The sequence below is a fragment of the Ovis canadensis genome, chromosome 11 (genome assembly GCF_042477335.2).
Source record: "Ovis canadensis isolate MfBH-ARS-UI-01 breed Bighorn chromosome 11, ARS-UI_OviCan_v2, whole genome shotgun sequence".
Lineage (NCBI taxonomy): Eukaryota > Metazoa > Chordata > Mammalia > Artiodactyla > Bovidae > Ovis > Ovis canadensis.
In genome coordinates, this window is record NC_091255.1 from 22,680,111 (window position 1) to 22,698,938 (window position 18,828).

The 18,828-nt window shown below is 44.9% G+C and overlaps 1 protein-coding gene across 1 annotated transcript; it reads right to left on the bottom strand.

Moving 5' to 3' along the window:
* Positions 1-672: 672 nt before the first annotated feature.
* Positions 673-3,315, bottom strand: LOC138414632 (WAP four-disulfide core domain protein 18-like). The gene is made up of 3 exons (XM_069542371.1): positions 3,231-3,315; positions 2,221-2,369; positions 673-851 (listed from the first exon to the last, which is right to left on the bottom strand). The coding sequence occupies exons 1-3, from the start codon at positions 3,313-3,315 to the stop codon at positions 804-806; spliced, it is 282 nt and encodes a 93-aa protein (XP_069398472.1). The 3' UTR covers positions 673-803.
* Between the last annotated feature and the right edge of the window lie 15,513 nt (positions 3,316-18,828).

Here is an 18,828-nt window from a genome sequence, read left to right on the forward strand (position 1 = left end):
CTCGGTGGAAAGAAGAAATAAAACATGCAGCAGTCAAGTCCAGGTCATCATTTTTGCCAGAATCTTTGAGAGACGAAGTTTTATCCTCTTCCTCAGGCAAAGTCTGAATCGAAGGTTCCAGCCCCAGAGCCCATCTCCTAACTGTATACTAACTGCTCATCATTCCGGGACAGCAGTTGGCATTTCCCAACTCATGTCACCCACACCCCAAGGATCAGGGTCACTCCCCCAGAGTTAGGCATCCGGTCCTGCTAGATGTCTGTGTGCTGCCTTGGAATGGGGTATCCCCACCCTTGCTCCTGCTCCTTTGGAGCCTTGCCCTAATAAAGGCTACTGCAACAGGCCTCCTATGTGCTACACAGTCACTCTTTTTTTTTTTTGCTTGACCAAAATCATATTCACAGAACGCTTGAGAAAATATTCTCGTGCCTTCTGCTCTGTCTAGACACAGAGACATGCAAGGAGGAAAGGAGCTGGCTGGGAGGAATTTGCCTCTGATCTGTTGGTTTCCTAAATGTCCTGTCTTTATGGACCCACTGCAATGTACACATATGGTCCTGCTAGCCCAAGAAGGGCCACCAGAATGCCTAAACGGAAAGAAGGACACAGCCTGAATAATGCCATAGAGACAGTTTATTTTGGACACAAGCTCTTTAGAAAGCAATCATTCCACCATTTTAGATCTTCATCTTCCAGGGCTCCAATTCCAGGAATAGGAAATAGCCAGGAGTGTTCTGTCACCATGCCAAGCATCGAATTCATGGATTCATGAGAAATCTTCTAGCACTGGTCTCCAGGCATGCTCAGTAAACCTCCAGTCCAGCTTTCCCACGGCCGCCAGAGTCACCCTTCTAAAATACAGATTTTATCATGATGTTAACTATGCATGGGCTTCCCTGGGAGCTCAGCTGGTAAAGAATCTGCCTGCAATGCAGGAGACCCCAGTTCAATTCCTGGGTTGGGAAGAGCCACTGGAGAAGGGATAGGCTACCCACTCCAGTATTCTTGGGCTTCCCTGGTGGCTCAGCTGGTAAAGAATCTGCCTGCAGTGTGGGATCCCTGGATTTGATCCCTGGGTTGGAAAATCCCCTGAAGAAGTGAACTGCTACCCCATCTATTATTCTGGCCTGGAGAATTCCATAGACTATTCCATGGGGTCGCAAAGAGTCAGACACGACTGAGCGACTTTCACGTTCACTTAACTGTGCTTAGAAACATCCAGAAGTTTACCAAACCCTTGAGCAGGAACCTCTCTCTCCTCACTGGACTCTGGCATGGATGGCCTCCACCATCCCCCTGAGATCTACAACCTCTTTCTACCACCATCACCTCCCCATCTCCAGTGGAGGACCCATACTCCTTCCACCCTCTCAACTGCCCTGTCTTCCTCCAGCTAATTTCTGCATCCTTTATGCTCCCTCAATGTTCTCCACTCTCAGACAACTTTCCCAATCCTCTCCCTCGAGGCAAAGCCAATGACTTCTCTCTTTGCTCCCACAGATCTTAGGCAAGCCGTACCTAAAGCACTCTGCACACTAGGCTGTAATTATTTATCTAGCTATGTCTCTCTCACCCTGTTGTTCTTGTCTTTTTGTTGCAACTCTAGCACCACACCTGCCTGACACAGGAGATACTCTGTCCCATGGGGTTCCCCTTCCCTTCCTTCCTCCTCCAAGGATGACCCATTTCCAGGAAAACTTTAGCCCCTTTGCGGGAGGTGGGGAGAGAAGGAAAGTGGGATGCCCTTGGTTACGAGTAACCTGTGAAAGACTTCCTTGGTGGTTCAGTGGTTAAGAATCCAACTTCCAGTGGAGGGGACCAAGGTTTGATCTCTGGTTGGGGAACTAAGATCCCACATGCCCTGGGGAAACTACGCTGGCATGCTACAAGAGAGAAGCCCAAACACCGCAACAAAAATCCTACATGTGGTAATTGACTTGATGCAGCCAAAATAAATAAATAAATACGTATTTTTAAAATGACCTGTGCATCTAGGGTCATGGATACATATCTCATCTGAACTCATCAGGGCTCTCCTGGGATAGGGCTCCTCTTCAAGGAGGAGGCCTTAGATGATGCAGCCAGCTGTCTCCAGCCTCTTTCTCTCGGAGTTTTCCAGATTCCCATGTGCAGTGGACATGTGAGCAGCCCTCTGTTCCAGAAAAGTCCACTGGGGTGCTGTTGGCAGCCTTGGCCAGCTCTTGGCTGATTTGTACTCACCTTGAAGACAGGCTTTTTGCAGATGTAGCCACATCCATTGCTGCAGCATTTCATTCCCTTGGGACAGGAATCATCTCCTGAACACCCATGAAGACAAATCCCCGGAGAATCTTTGGGCACCTCTGGGCAGAATCCAGGTCTCTGCTGTCCTGAAACAAAAAACAGGGTGGTTTTTGTGGAGCCTGGAATGCAGACTAAGACAGGTTTGAGAACTGAGGCTGAGAATCTGAAACCCTCGTCACTGGCAGGACTCCCGCCTCTTCCGTTGCTTCCTTTGTGCTCTGGACTCCTCCTTCAGCCCCCACTGCTCCTCTCTCACTCGTAAGGCCAGAGTCTGTGCCTTCAGAGAGAGTTCTTCTGCTCCCAAAGCTACACAGACTCAGAAGACAAGAAACCTGTACAGTCATAGCCCTCTTTTTCTTGCTGTGTAAGAAGATCTTAGAGAAGTCCCTGCTTACAGAGATTTCTCTCTCCACTCACACACCCTGTGTTTTTCTGCAGGTTGCTATGGAGTCCCACTTTCAGGCACGTGTCTTAACTAGAGAGAACCTTACACTTTACCCACAACTTTTTTTAAAAATTAAATTATTTCTTTTTGATTGAAGGATAATTGCTTTACAGTATCGTGTTGGTTTCTGCCAAAAATCAACATGAGTCAGCAATAGGTATACATATGCCCGCTCCGTCTTGAACCTCCTACCCGTCCCCACCCCTCTAGATTGTAACAGAGCCTGGTTTGAATTCCCTGAGTCATAGATCGAATCCCCATTGGCTATCTATTTATCTATTTTACCAACAGATGGGTTGGTAATCAAATCCAACCCAATCTGATAAAGAGAATTGGAAACAGGGTAAATGCTCATTTAGATTAAAAGAAATGTGTCTGATCAATGTTGACTCTCCCCTCTGCAGTGGGGGCATGGATGCTTCCAGGCCAAACCGTCTCCAAGTCTAACACTGGGCTCTGAGCCTTCTCTGCTGCCAGGAAGGATTCACTTCAGCACCCTTACCTTTGATAGGAGGTCTCTGAGCACAGGCCCCCTCCAGCCCCATGATGATGAAAGCCACCAGAACGAAAATGGTGCCTGTTTTCATGTTGGCCTCTGGTGTGGTGTAGGGGCAGATGCCGGCCCCAGTTTATACTCTCAGTGTCATCAGAAAGGAGGGTGGGGCAGGAGGCAGTAAAGCAGGAAGAGTATCAAACAGAAGCTCTCCAGAGAGTGCCCAGAAGCTCTAATTTATTGTTCTATTTCACAACTGGTTTTAGACTTGGGAATGGTTTCTTGGATATGCAAATACCAAACTGGAGAGTTTGGGAATACTTTTTAACCCGTCATTTATTAGTCCATCACAACTTGGCCCTGGTTTCCCCGGTGCCTTTGAGGAACTGTGGTTCAAGTGTTGCAGGAAGGGGGACCACTTCCAGGGTCTGAAAGTGAGCTCTTGTCTAATACTTGAAAATGAATTGTCTGAGGAGACACACATGCTGGCAAAGCAAGAGACTTTATGGGCAAGTGATGCCCAGGTGTAGAGCAAGAGGGTAAGGGAACCCAGGATCTCTGCTCTGCCACTTGACTCACAGTCCTGGGATCTATGGTGGTGGGGTGAGTTTCCAGATGGTCTGGCCAATCATTCTGACTCCAGCTTCTTCCTGGTAATACAAGATGAATTTCAGTGAGGAGGATTCTGGGAGGTAGGTAGGACTTGTGGTGCCTCGGTGTCTTTCGGTGATGGTGTGTTAGTTCCTTGTTCCTTACCAGGACCTCCTGTCGTAAAACAAGTCATGCAAATGGTTACTATAGTGCATGGCTAGGGTGGGTGATTTCAGCCAACATTTCCCTAATGACTCTTCCCCGAGAGACTTCATACTCAAGATACTTCTTAGGAATTGGGGTGGAGGTTTCTTTCTTCCGTAACTACTTGCTGCTGAGAATGGGTATGCTGCTGCTGCTGCTGCCGCCGCTAAGTCACGTCAGTCGTGTCTGACTTCATGCGACCCCATAGACGGCAGCCCAGGCTGCTGTCTGTCCCTGGGATTCTCCAGGCAAGAACACTGGAGTGAGTTGCCATTTCCTTCTCCAATGCAGGAAAGTGAAAAGCGAAAGTGAAGTCACTCAGTCGTTTCTGACTCTTAGCGACCCCATGGACTGCAGCCTACCAGGATCCTCCGCCCATGGGATTTTCCAGGCAAGAGTACTGGAGGGGGGTGCCATTGCTTTCTCTGGAGAATGGGTATAGTCCTGCCTAAAAACTAGCATTCACCCTCATAGTAATAGCAATTTAGCCTGAAACTGTCGGAGATGAAACAGGGGCCAAACAGGAGGGCTAACAGGATAGTCATCACTGGGCCCAGAAAAAGAAGGTAAAATTTGGGGTGAGGACTGCAGGATGTGTGACTTTCTTCTGATTGGTTGCTCTTGAGGTAAAAGGTTGGTGCCCCAGGAATCTTGCATTCAGCCTAAAGTTACCATCCCCGACCTGGGTGAGGGCTCAAGTTCAGCAGAAAAGCTCAAAGATATTGTTATGCATATTCCTTGAGTAGGAACCAGGACCTGCCCCCAAGTAAGAACCACCTGACTGCTCCTCCTCTGTTTCTGCATTCCCTCCCTTCCCTGATTAGTAATTGTCTGAATCTGCCCTTTGGAACTCAGAGAAGGTCACTGCTAGTGCTGCTGCTAAGTCGCTTCAATCGTGTCTGACTCTATGAGATCCCATAGACGGCAGCCCACCAGGCTCCCCCGTCCCTGGGATTCTCCAGGCAAGAACACTGGAGTGGGTTGCCATTTCCTTCTCCAATGCATGAAAGTGGAAAGTGAAAGTGAAGTCGCTCAGTCATGTCCGACTCTTCTCGACTGCAGCCCACCAGGCTCCTCTGTCCATGGGATTTTCCAGGCAAGAGTGCTGGAGTGGGGTGCCAAGGAGGCAGAATAAAGCTTATATCCTACAAACAAGAAATGGGACACAGAAAGGATTTGTACTCCAGAGTCCCAGAGTCCTGCTCAGTTTTAATTCAGAGAACTGAGCAACTATAGTTCTGATAACTTCCTGTCAAAATGGAGCACAGTTCTGCCTCAATTTGGAGAATAGACACTGAATTCAAAATATGTCTGAGTTCCAAGTCCCGGATCTGAGTCTTGTTTAATTAAAGTCTCAGTCCCTTGGTCTGCCATTTTGATGTAACAGACCCAATCAGAAGTAGTTGGAGGAGTAATAACTAGAATTTTAATAGACAAAATAAATCTCCTTCCTTTTCAGAAGACTAAGCCTGAAACCCAGTCTGGACCTGGCACTTTGGGGGCACTTGTAGCCAAGTAACCAGTTATCTAGTTTTATCGAAGTAGGTTTCAACTTTAACGTGATATCAACATATAGATAACAGGTGCTTTTGGTCATCACACATGTCTGTTGTTTTTCTTAGTGTACAATCTAAAGCAATTTCCTTTATATAGAAATGTAATTTCTTGCCTGGAGAATCCCAGGGACAGGGGAGCCTGGTGGGCTGCCGTCTGTGGGGTCACACAGAGTCAGATATGACTGAAGCAACTTAGCAGCAGCAGAAATGTAATAGTTACAAGAGGAAAACTTTAAAAAGTAAAGTTGCTAGCTGCCAGCAGACATCATTCTGAGAATGTCTGGTGGCACCCAAGACTGACATAGCTTAGAAAACTCAGCTTCTTAGCAATACAAGAACTTTTCTGAAATCGCACTCATAGTGTCACCTAGAAATTTCCTTGGATGTCTGAGCTATAGCTACTCCATTTTGACTTTCAATTGTAATATTATCCTTAATAGCCAAAGCAGATGTCACCATTAACAATGTTGGTGTTTCTCTAGGTATGAGAAGATGCAAGAAGTCGGACCCATAAAATAGCCTCCTGAAAATGTTTAACTATCTGAAGGCCAATTCTGCTGGCTTTTCCCAAAGCACAGAGGGCCTCATTCCTGATCTCCACACTGAACTCCTTTCAGGGGTGTCGAAGGTCAGAAGCTGCAATGATCATAAGTTAATCTTTGCAGCGGTAGATGGCAAGTGCCAGTTTCCAGCTGGCATGACCCCTTCATGATCATAAATTTGGGGGCCTGCCTTTCGTGACTATTTTCTCCCATGGTGTTGAGAATGCTCATTCCCAGGTCTGGCAAAGATTTCCCTGATAGGCCACTCAATGCACTGTTACTATAAACCAGTACCCTAAATTCTCTAGACCACCTGTCTATATTAGCCTCTTATGGTCCAGGAAAATATTATCTCTTGTTCCTTCTTCCCATATCTATTAACACACAATTATAGCTACTGATTTTATATGAAACTATTTATTATTTTATCAGAAGCTCAGTCACACATTTGATGATGCAAGAAGCAGCTATTTTGTAAAATGGGTGAAATACAAATGACATAGCTAGCAGTATTATTACAGTCATGAGGAAGAATTAAGCCAAGAACTTCCATTAGGTGTAGTCCATGAAGCAACAGTTAGAACTGGACATGGAACAACAGACTGGTTCCAAATAGGAAAAGGAGTACATCAAGACTGTATATTGTCACCCTGCTTATTTAACTTATATGCAGAGGACATCACGAAAAATACTGGGTTGGAAGAAGCACAAGCTGGAATCAAGATGGCCGGGAGAAATATCAATAACCTCAGATATGCAGATGACTCCACCCTTATGGCAGAAAGTGAAGAGGAACTAAAAGCCTCTTGATGAAAGTGAAAGAGGAGAGTTAAAAAGTTGGCTTCAAGCTCAACATTTAGAAAACTAAGATCATGGCATCTGGTCCCATCACTTCATGGCAAATAGATGGGGAAACAGTGTCAGACTTTATCTTTTTGGTCTCCAAAATCACGGCAGATGGTGACTGCAGCCATGAAATTAAAAGACGCTTACTCCTTGGAAGGAAAGTTATGACCAACCTAGATAGCATATTCAAAAGCAGAGACATTACTTTGCCAACAAAGGTCCATCTAGTCAAGGCTATGGTTTTTCCAGTGGTCATATATGGATGTGAGAGTTGGACTGTGAAGAAAGCTGAGTGCCGAAGAATTGATGCTTTTGGACTGTGGTGTTGGAGAAGACTCTTGAGAGTCCCTTGGACTGCAAGGAGATCCAACCAGTCCATCCTAAAGGGGATCATTCCTGGATGTTCATTGGAAGGACTGATGCTGCAGCTGAAACTCCTGTACTTTGGCCACCTCATGCGAAGAGTTGACTCATTGGAAAAGACCCTGGCGCTGGGAGGGATTGGGGGCAGGAGGAGAAGGGGACGACAGAGGATGAGATGGCTGGATGACATCACCAACTCTATGGACAAGAGTTTGGGTGAACTGCTGGAGTTGGTGATGGACAGGGAAGCCTGGTGTGCTGTGATTCATGGGGTCACAAAGAGTTGGACATGCCTAAGCGACTGAACTGAAATGAACTGAGTGTATCCCAGGTCGTTTGACTTAGACTGTTCTCTACCAATCCATACCTTTCAGGCAAATTGTATTTTGGCATTGTCCATGAGACACACAACCCAGTTTTCTGGTGTTACTACATTGATTATCTTTAATATGATTTAGTTCCTCCCAACAAAGAGGAGACTTTACACTTAAATTACATAGCCTGGTGTTCTCTACAAAAACCCATCCCATAATTGTGAGAAATTGTATTCTTTGGCTGAAATTTTGCTTGTTGCTCTGATATAGTTTGAGAAATCAGACAGAAGAAAACTCATATTTATGGCCAGGGTCAGAGCAGACATTATTAATTGGCTAGGTGAAATGATTCCATCTAGTGATATCAGAGTGATCTGAACATGACTATAATTTTTTGAGGTAAATTTCATCAAGGCCAACCAATTAAAGCCTTGGAGTGGAGAAATTCACCAAGGAAACTCAGAAGTACTAGACATAAGTAATTGGGCAGAAACCCAACAATTAGGTTGATTTCTAAAACTAGCATGGGATCAGGCCTATGATAGAAAAACATTTGATTCACATACAAGGGTCCAAGAAGTCAAGAAAACCTTATAAATGATCACGCAAGTCAGGCTGAGGATCTTGGGGGAGCTGTCTGCTTCTGAGAGTGTCTTCTTCTCATCCTGGTGTGAGTGGAGTTTCTCCTCTGTTTGCGAGTCACTTTAAAGTAATTTTGAAGTCAGTCTTTCTCTCTATAGGCAAGTCCAGTGCAAGGGGCCTTTGTGAGTGGAAATTAATTCAAGAGTCAATTTCCTTCAGTTTCACTGTGCATGAGATAAGAGTGCCTTAGAGACAGATAAGGGTCCTTCCATCCAAGTTGGAGATGGTCCTTTAAATTATGTCTTTTCCAGTATGCATACTTCCCTGGTTGCAAGTCGTGGGGCATCTGATACAGTTTAGCACTATGGTCTGAAAGCTGTATTTATCCAGAAGTCCTTTCTATAAATCTTCCTGACAAAGAAGCACTTTTTCAAAAGCATCAGAGTAAAATCATAACTGTCTATAATGACAAAAGACTGAAGAAGGCATCTTTAAAATCTGATTACAATGCAATTGGCAAAGTAAATTGATTACTTCTGTGACAAACAACACTTGCAGATAATAACTAGAATTATGACCAATAACATTTTACCAGGACATGTCAGAATTTTTGGAACTTCATATAATTTTTAGAATGTTTATATTAGTAACATTTTCCATACAATATAACCTAAGGCTATTTATTACTCATTTGGTAATGCTTTCCATGTAACTTAACATATCAAATGAACCTAATTAATTTAATAAATCTCTTTGGGATGTTTCGGTGGCCTGTCAAAGCATCCCAAAGTTAGCTAGAAGTCAAGAGGACTTCATTAGAATTTGATTCAGGAAGTTTTGTTAAAAATATCCCAAGTTTAGAACACTGTCAGATAGAATCATAACCACTGTGAAACTGTGGTTATTCACTTAGCCAGCGCTGGTGGGTATGTAAGTTAGCTTGTTGATATGTTACAGTGAGCATAAACTGAGGCTCAAGGTCTGCTGCTGCTGCTGCTAAGTCGCTTCAGTCGTGTCCGACTCTGTGCGACCCCATAGACGGCAGCCCACCAGGCTCCCCCGTCCCTGGGATTCTCCAGGCAAGAACACTGGAGTGGGTTGCCATTTCCTTCTCTAATGCAGGAAAGTGAAAAGTGAAAGTGAAGTCACTCAGTCGTATCCGACTCTTCGCGACCCCATGGACTGCAGCCTGGCAGGCTCCTCCGTCCATGGGATTTTGCAGGCAAGAGTACTGGAGTGGGGTGCCATCCCTTTCTCCGGAGGCTCAAGGTCTAGTGGAAGTCAACTCTGCCATCTTGGCCCTAGTTGGTTCTACCAGTATCATCATATCCTGTGGATGTCCTTTTAAACATTGTGCCCTGCCCCTTCTCTCCTGTTTCATTCCCCCCTCAGAAACTTTACTCCCGTACTCTTACGGGAAGCAGAAGGGCATTAACACTGCCTATGAAGGAGTGAAAATCTCTGGGTGCCTGATCTAGGGGCCCCAGGGGTAGGACAGCTGCGTGTTTTAATCTGTATGGGCTGGAGTTCTCATGTAGCCATCATCTTGATGTGGAACTGTTGGAAGTGCTTCCATAACCTTTCTATGAATCTCTTAATGAGGAAGTGGTTTTTGAAACAGCATCAGAGTACGAATATGAATGTGAATGTGTTAGTTGCTCAGTCGTGCCCAACTCTTTGCGAGTCCATGGACTTGAGCCCACCAGGCTCCTCCATCCATGGAATTCTCCAGGCAAGAACACTGGAGTGGGTTGCCATTCCCTTCTCCAGGGGATCTTTCCAACCCAGGTATCCAACCTGAGTCTCCCACATTGCAGGCAGATTCTTTACCATCTGAGTCACCGGGAAAGCCCACAAAAGTGTCTATAAAGGATGAAAGACTTAAAAGTCATGGTTAAACACCTGATTACAGTGTAATCAATAAAGAAACTTGGTTATAGTAACCAGAATTATGAATGATTATATTTAACTTAACCTATTGGCACAATGGGGAGACACAAGAGATGTGGGTTCAATCCCTGGGTCCAGAAAATCCCTGGAGTAGGAAATGGAAACCCACTCCAGTATTCTTGCCTGGGAAATCCCATGGTCAGAGGAGCCCGACAGGCTAGAGTTCATGGGGTCGCAAAGAGTCAAACACAACTGAGCTCAAGCAAGCACAAGCACAAGAACCAAATAATCCTAGTTGAATACTCCTCTTTACAACTTGCTGTTGTTTTTCAGCTGCTAAGCTGTGTCTGACTCTGTGATCCCATGGACCACAGCACACCAGGCTTCCCTCTCCTTCACTACCTCCCGGAGTTTGCTCAAACTCATGTCCGTTGAGTCAGTGATCTCATCCAATCATCTCATCCTCTGTCACCCTTTCTCCTCATGCCCTCAATCTTTCCCACCATCAGGGTCTTCTCCAATGTGTTGGCCCTTTGCATCAGCATCAGCATCAGTCCTTCCGATGAATATTCAGGGTTTATTTCCTTTAGGATTGGCTGGTTTGATTTCCTTGCTGTCCAAGGTACTCTCAGGAGCCTTCTCCAGCACCACAACTTGAAAGCATTAATTCTTCAGTGCTGAGCCTTCTTTATGGTCCAACTCTCACATCTGTACTTGACTACTGAAAAAAATCATAGTTTAGACTATGATTAGTTCTATACTTGGTATCATTGATCAGTTCATGAACATTCAAGATCTGAAAGGGAAAATGAATTTTAAAGTGTAACTCACAAAATTTTTGTGTACCTGCCTCTGGGTGCTACCACTCCATCCCCAAGACCATTCCTAGCCTTTGTCAGTAAAGTGATGTCTCTGCTTTTTAATATGCTGTCTAGGTTTGTCATAGCTTTTCTTCCAAGGAATAAGTGTCTTTTAATTTCATGGCTGCAGTCACTGTCTGCAGTGATTGTGGAGCCCAAGAAAATAAAATTTGTTACTGCTTCCATTTCTTCCCCTTCTATTTGCCATAAGATTGCCGGGAAAAAGATCAATAACCTCAGATATGCAGATGACACCACCCTTATGGCAGAAAGTGAAGAGGAACTCAAAAGCCTCTTGATGAAAGTGAAAGAGGAGAGTAGAAAAGTTGGCTTAAAGCTCAACATTCAGAAAATGAAGATCATGGCATCTGGTCCCATCACTTCATGGGAAATAGATGGGGAAACAGTGGAAACAGTGTCAGGCTTTATTTTGGGCGGCTCCAAAATCACTGCAGATGATGATTGCAGCCATGAAATTAAAAGACTTTTGCTCCTTGGAAGGAACGTTATGACCAACCTAGATAGCATATTCAAAAGCAGAGATATCACTTTGCCAACAAAGGTCTGTCTAGTCAAGGCTATGGTTTTTCCAGTGGTCATGCATGGATGTGAGAGTTGGACTGTGAAGAAAGCTGAGCACCGAAGAATTGATGCTTTTGAACTGTGGTGTTGGAGAAGACTCTTGAGAGTCCCTTGGACTGCAAGGAGATCCAACCAGTCCATTCTGAAGGAGATCAGTCCTGGTTGTTCATTGGAAGGACTGATGCTGAAGCTGAAACTCCAGTACTTTGGCCACCTCATGCGAAGAGTTGACTCATTGGAAAAGACTCTGATGCTGGGAGGGATTGGGGACAGGAGGAGAAGGGGACGACAGAGGATGAGATGGCTGGATGGCATCACCGACTCTATGGACATGAGTTTGAGTGAACTCCGGAAGTTGTGATGGACAGGAGGCCTGGCGTGCTGTGACTCATGGGGTCGCAAAGAGTCGGACACGACTGAGCGACTGAACTCAACTGAACTGAACTGAATGAGACTGGATGCCATGATCTTAATTTTTTTTAATATTGTGTTTCAAGCCAGCTTTTTCACTCTCCTCTTTGATTCTCATCAAGAGGTTCTTTAGTTCCTCTTCACTTTCTGCCTTTAGAGTGATTTTTCCTGGCAATACTGGTTCCTGCTTGTGATACATCCAGTCCAGTATGCAAGATACTTCAGAGGCCTTCTAAATTATCCCAAATATACTTGGAAATCAAAAGAACTTTCATTGAAATTTGGTATTTGGGACACTTGTCAAAAAGTTTTCAAAGCACATGGTCAAATAAGATCTTTAGTCACTGTGAGACAATACTTATTCCTTATTGAAAGTAACAAGAGATTGCAAAAGCAAAGCAAATCATTTAGAGGCAAATAAACACAATATCTGTTGTCAAAAGCAGTATTTCTAGAATACTTTGGAGGGAGAAACCAAATCCAGTCTTGTTCTAGCCCATTCCTAACAAAATCCATTTACCCAGCTAAATTCAATCCAATCTTAGAAAACCCTGATCATACACAACTCTTTTTAGTACTTTCTCATTCCTCAATCTACTAGGACTTGTTCCCTCAGGGTCAGAAAGCCGTTTGATCAAGCTTGCTTTTACTACCTGTATATGCAGAAAAAACTAGTTTTGAAACCAGTTTTTAAGAGTTTTATCTAAACTAACTTTATCTTATGTCAAAACAAAATTGGTGACCACACAATATTACCCCATGTCACAAGGTAAAATGGCCATCACAAATCACAACACAGAACTCAAAGTATAAAATACACACAGATCCGGCTGTCCTCATCAAACATTTCCTAAAATGAGAGATTGCAGTCTCTCAGGAAGCCTCCTTCAGAGACACGAACTTCAGATCCAAGTATGAACAGAGTATATGGAAATATCTCAGGTCTTCAAGATTTCAAAGGGAGGAAATGAGGCCACATTGAAAGAAGAGGGGGGTGGTGGAGGAACTAAGGGGGTGCCCTTACAGACACCTGTTGGTCACTTGCAGGTGCCCAGGTGTTATGAGACTTTCCCCTGGGCTTCCAGGAAGGGAGGATGGGAACCCAACCCTACCAGAAACTAGAGGCCAGATACCAGACCTGAACCAGAGTCAGAGTTCTCTGCCCACCAGAGGTGATCAGGTGTCAACCCTCAGGTCAGGCTGAGGCCCTTCAACCAGACCCCTGTGTCCAGGACCAGGACAGAAGAAAAAATAGGAGGATAGGAGGGATTGAAACGAAGAAGAGAGAGGGAAGGGGAAAGAGGTCAATAAAATCTCCTGTCCCTTCCCTGGTCAAGGCACCCTGGCCAGTCATCCACATCAGGAGGAGATCAGGGACAAAATGGCCCCAGTTGTGGCCCCTGGGTCTGGTCCACCAGTGGGTGAGCTGGTCTCCGTGTACCCCAAGTGGTCAGGATGTCAGTTGTAGTGAAGAAGAGATCCCACCAGAGTCGCCATTTGTTGCAGGAAGGGAAACCTCTTCCAGGGTCTGAGAGTGGGCTCTTATTTAACATTCAGAAACAAATTATCTGAGGAGGCACAAATGCTGACAAAGCAAGTCTTTATTGGAAAAGGACACCCAGATACAGAGCCGAAGGGCAAGAGAACCCAGGGAACTGGCTCCCAATCTCAGATTTTATGGTAATGGGGTTAGTTTCTGGGTTGTCTCTGGCTAATCATTCTGACTCAGAGTCCTTCCTGGTGGTGCGTGCCTCAAACAGCCAAGATAGATTCCAGTGAAAAGGATTCTGGGAGGTTAGCAGGACATTTGGACTGGCATGTCATCTCTCCTTTTGACCTTTCCTAAATTCTTCCAGTTAGTGGTAGCTTATAATTCTGAGTTCCTTACCAGTACCTCCTGTTGTAAGATAACTCATGCAAGGGACTACTGTTTTGCCTGGCCAAGTCGGCCAAGTCCTCTAACACTGCCATGGGAAATTCCACATCAGTGCTCCATCATGGGTTTGAAGTGTTTACAAGGAATGACATTCTTTGAATTTCGCTTTATTCCTCTGTGACATGGGGATGCCCATGGAAGCAACTCCACAGGCTTGTGAGCCTTCAGTGAGATGATTCATATAAAGTACACGCACAGGACCTGCCAGACAATTTCATGCTTAATAAAGGCCAAGTATTGCCATTATTATTGTACGGAGTCTCTCTTTAATAATCTTGCAGCATCTGTTCTTGCAATGCCTATTCAGCAAGACATTACAGGCCTTAATTATGCTTTTCTTCATATTGGAAACTCAAAGTACTACAATAACAAGCTGATTCTATTGTGTTATACAATATCTCTAGTTAAATTCCTTTTCTGTGCTGAGTATTCACTGCCTCATATTCCCAACTGAGATACATCCCAAGGGGAGGATGGGACTAGAAGCTTCAACTAGTCCATTAAAAACTTAAGAGGGGAGAGAGAAATTAGGAGGTTAAGATGAACAGATGCACACTACTGTATATAAAACAGATAAACAGCAAAGACCTACTGTATAGCACAGGGAACTCTATTCCATGCCTTGTAACACCTGTATTAGTCACTTAGTCATGTTTTGTATCTGAGTTTAAGATTTCACTTCCTCAGTCATCCCACTACCTGTCTGGAATCACCTTCTTCTCACCCCCTGCCTTACCAGAAAAGCCATAGCTTCAAGTCTCATTCAAGAATAGATTAGTAGGAGATAAGAATCTGCCTGCCAATGCAGGGGACGAAGGTTCAATCCCTGGTCCAGGAAGGTTCTGCCTGCCACAGAGCAACTGAGCCCATGAACCACAACTACTGAAGCCCGTGTGCTTACAGCCTATGTTCTGCAACAAGAGAAGCCACCGCAGTGAGAAGCCCACATACCACAACAAAGAACAGACCCAAACCTCAACCCGAATCAGCCATGGGTACACAAATATCCCCTCCCTTTTGAACCTCCCTCCCATCTCCCGCCCCATCCCACCCCTCTAGGTGGATACAGAGCCCCTGCTTGAGTTTCCTGAGCCATATAGCAAATTCCCACTGGCTATTTATTTTACATATGGTAATGTAAGTTTCCATGTTATTCTCTCCATGCATCTCACCCTCTCCTCCCCTCTCCCCATATCCATAAGCCCCACAGTCACGGCTACAGAATACAGCATCCTGGGGTCCAGCCAGCCATCTTGGGTTTGGATCAGGGCTTCCCCTTTGCTGTGCTGCATGGGGCCATTGATCTCCACCCCAGACTGAGCTCCCTCCCCGGGAACCCTGGTCCCTCCTTCAGACCAAGGAGTCATTCCTGGGGGCTTATACCCTTTGAACATGCTGAGATTCCCAGATGCTAATGTGAGCTCTCTGCCTGAATGGACAGGCTGAGTCCTCCTTTCTTGGCTGGCTTAGCCTTTCTCTGCTCTTGGGTAGCAGGCTTCCCCACAGGAGGTCCTAAGGTGCTTGTCTGAGCTCTGACCACCAAGGATTAAGTCACTTTCTCTTCATTCCCACGGTCATTCAGCTTTTACCTGCATATGCCTCTCTCAAAGATTTTGTAATTGGGATGGGAAAGTGGGTGGGCTCCTTCCACAGGCCCCTGAGGGGGCTTTTGTGTCTTTCTCCTGTAGTTCTGTGCAGGCGCAGGAGGGCCTAGAGGAGCCATCCCACACTGAAGGTCAGGAAGTGCAGCGGGAGGAGATACCCCTCATCCAAGGTAAGGAGCAGCGGCTGTGCTTTGCTGGAGTAGCCGTGAAGAGATACCCCACGCCCAAGGTAAGAGAAACCCAAGTAAGATAGTAGGTGTTGCCAGAGGGCATCAGAGGGCAGACACACTGAAACCATACTCACAGAAATCTAGTCAATGTAATCACACTAGGACCACAGCCTTGTCTAACTCAATGAACCTAGCCATGCCCATGGGGCAACCCAAGATGGGCGGGTCATGGTGGAGAGGTCTGATAGAATGTGGTCCACTGGAGAAGGGAATGGCAAACCACTTCAGTATTCTTGCCTTGAGAACCCCATGAACAGTATGAAAAGGCAAAATGATAGGATACTGAAAGAGGAACTCCCCAGATCAGTAGGTGCCCAATATGCTACTGGAGATCAGTGGAGAAATAACTCCAGAAAGAACGAAGGGATGGAGCCAAAGCAAAAACAACACCCAGTTGTGGATGTGACTGGTGATAGAAGCAAGATCCGATGCTGAAAAGAGCAATATTGCATAGGAACCTGGAATGTCAGGTCTGTGAATCAAGGCAAATTGGAAGTGGTCAAACAAGAGATGGCAAGAGTGAACGTCGACATTCTAGGAATCAGCAAACTAAAATGGACTGGAATAGGTGAATTTAACTCAGATGACCATTATATCTACTACTGCGGGCAGGAATCCCTCAGAAGAAATGGAGTAGCCATCATGGTCAACAAAAGAGTCTGAAATGCAGTACTTGGATGCAGTCTCAAAAATGACAGAATGATCTCTGTTCATTTCCAAGGCAAACCACTCAATATCACAGTAATCCAAGTCTATACCCCAACCAGTAACGCTGAAGAAGCTGAAGTTGAACAGTTCTACGAAGACCTACAAGACCTTTTAGAACTAACACCCCAAAAAGATATCCTTTTCACTATAGGGGACTGGAATGCAAAAGTAGGAAGTCAAGAAACACCTGGAATGACAGGCAAATTTGGCCTTGGAATGCAGAATGAAGCAGGGAAAAGACTAATAGAGTTTTGCCAAGAAAATGCACTGGTCACAGCAAACACCCTCTTCCAACAACACAAGAGAAGACTCTACACATGGACATCACCAGATGGTCAACACCAAAATCAGGTTGATTATATTCTCTGCAGCAAAGATGGAGAAGCTCTATGCTGCTAAGCTACTAAGTCGCTTCAGTCGTGTCCGACTCTGTGCGACCCCATAGACAGCAGCCCACCAGGCTCCCCCATCCCTGGGATTCTCCAGGCAAGAATGCTGGAGTGGGTTGCCATTTCCTTCTCCAATGCATGAAAGTGAAAAGTGAAAGTGAAGTCGCTCAGTCCTGTCCGACCCTCAGTGACCCCATGGACTGCAGCCTTCCAGGCTCCTCCATCCATGGGACTTTCCGGGCAAGACATCACCAGATGGTCAACACCAAAATCAGATTGATTATATTCTCTGCAGCAAAAGATGGAGAAGCTCTATACAGTCAACAAAAACAAGACCAGGAGCTGACTGTGGCTCAGATCATGAACTCCTTATTACCAAATTCAGACTGAAATTGAAGAAAACAGGGAAAACCACTAGACCATTCAGGTATGACCTAAATCAAATCCTTTATGATTATATAGTGGAAGTGAGAAATAGATTTAAGGGACTAGATCTGATCGATAGAGTGCCTGATGAACTATGGAATGAGGTTCATGACATTGTACAGGAGACAGGGATCAAGAAAATCCCCATGGAAAAAAATTGCAAAAAAGCAAAATGGCTGTCTGGGGAAGCCTTACAAATAGCTGTGAAAGGAAGGGAAGTGAAAAGCAAAGGAGAAAAGGAAAGATATAAGCATCTGAATGCAGAATTCCAAAGAATAGCAAGAAGATAAAAGAAAGCCTTCTTCAGCGATCAATGCAAAGAAATAGAGGAAAACAACAGAATGGGAAAGACTAGAGATCTCTTCAAGAAAATTAGAGATACCAAGGGAACATTTCATGCAAAGATGGGCTCAATAAAGGACAGAAATGGTATGGACCTAATAGAAGCAGAAGATATTAAGAAGAGATGGCAAATACACAGAAGAACTGTACAAAAAAGATCTTCATGACCCAGATAATCACGATGGTGTGATCACTCACCTAGAGCCAGACATCCTGGAATGTGAAGTCAAGTGGGCCTTAGAAAGCATCACTATGAACAAAGCTAGTGGAGGTGATAGAATTCCAGTTGAGCTCTTTCAAATCCTGAAAGATGATGCTGTGAAAGTGCTGCACTCAATATGCCAGCAAATTTGGAAAACTCAGCAGTGGCCACACCAGTGGAAAAGGTCAGTTTTCATTCCAATCCCAAAGAAAGGCAACGCCAAAGAATGCTCAAACTACTGCACAATTGCACTCATCTCACATGCTAGTAAAGTAATGCTCAAAATTCTCCAAGCCAGGCTCCAGCAATATGTGAACCGTGAACTCCCAGATGTTCAATCTGGTTTTAGAAAAGGCAGAGGAACCAGAGATCAAATTGCTAGCATCCGCTGGATCATGGAAAAAGCAAGAGAGTTCCAGAAAAAGATCTATTTCTGCTTTATTGACTATGCCAAAGCCTTTGACTGTGTGGAGCACAATAAACTGTGGAAAATTCTGAAAGAGATGGGAAAATCAGACCACCTGACCTGCCTCTTGAGAAATCTGTATGCAGGTCAGGAAGCAACAGTTAGAATTGGACATGGAACAATAGACTGGTTCCAAATAGGAAAAGGAGTATATCAAGGCTGTATATTGTCACCCTGCTTATTTAACTTATATGCAGAGTACATCATGAGAAACGCCTGACTGGAAGAAGCACAAGCTGGAGTCAAGATTGCCGGGAGAAATATCAATAACCTCAGATATGCAGATGACACCACCCTTATGGCAGAAAGTGAAGAGGAACTCAAAAGCCTCTTGATGAAAGTGAAAGAGGAGAGTGAAAAATTTGGCTTAAAGCTCAACATTCAGAAAACGAAGATCATGGCATCTGGTCCCATCACTTCATGGGAAATAGAAGGGGAAACAGTGGAAACAGTGTCAGTCTTTATTTTTGGGGGCTCCAAAATCACTGCAGATGGTGATTGCAGCCATGAAATTAAAAGATGCTTACTCCTTGGAAGGAAAGTTATGAGCAACCTAGATAGCA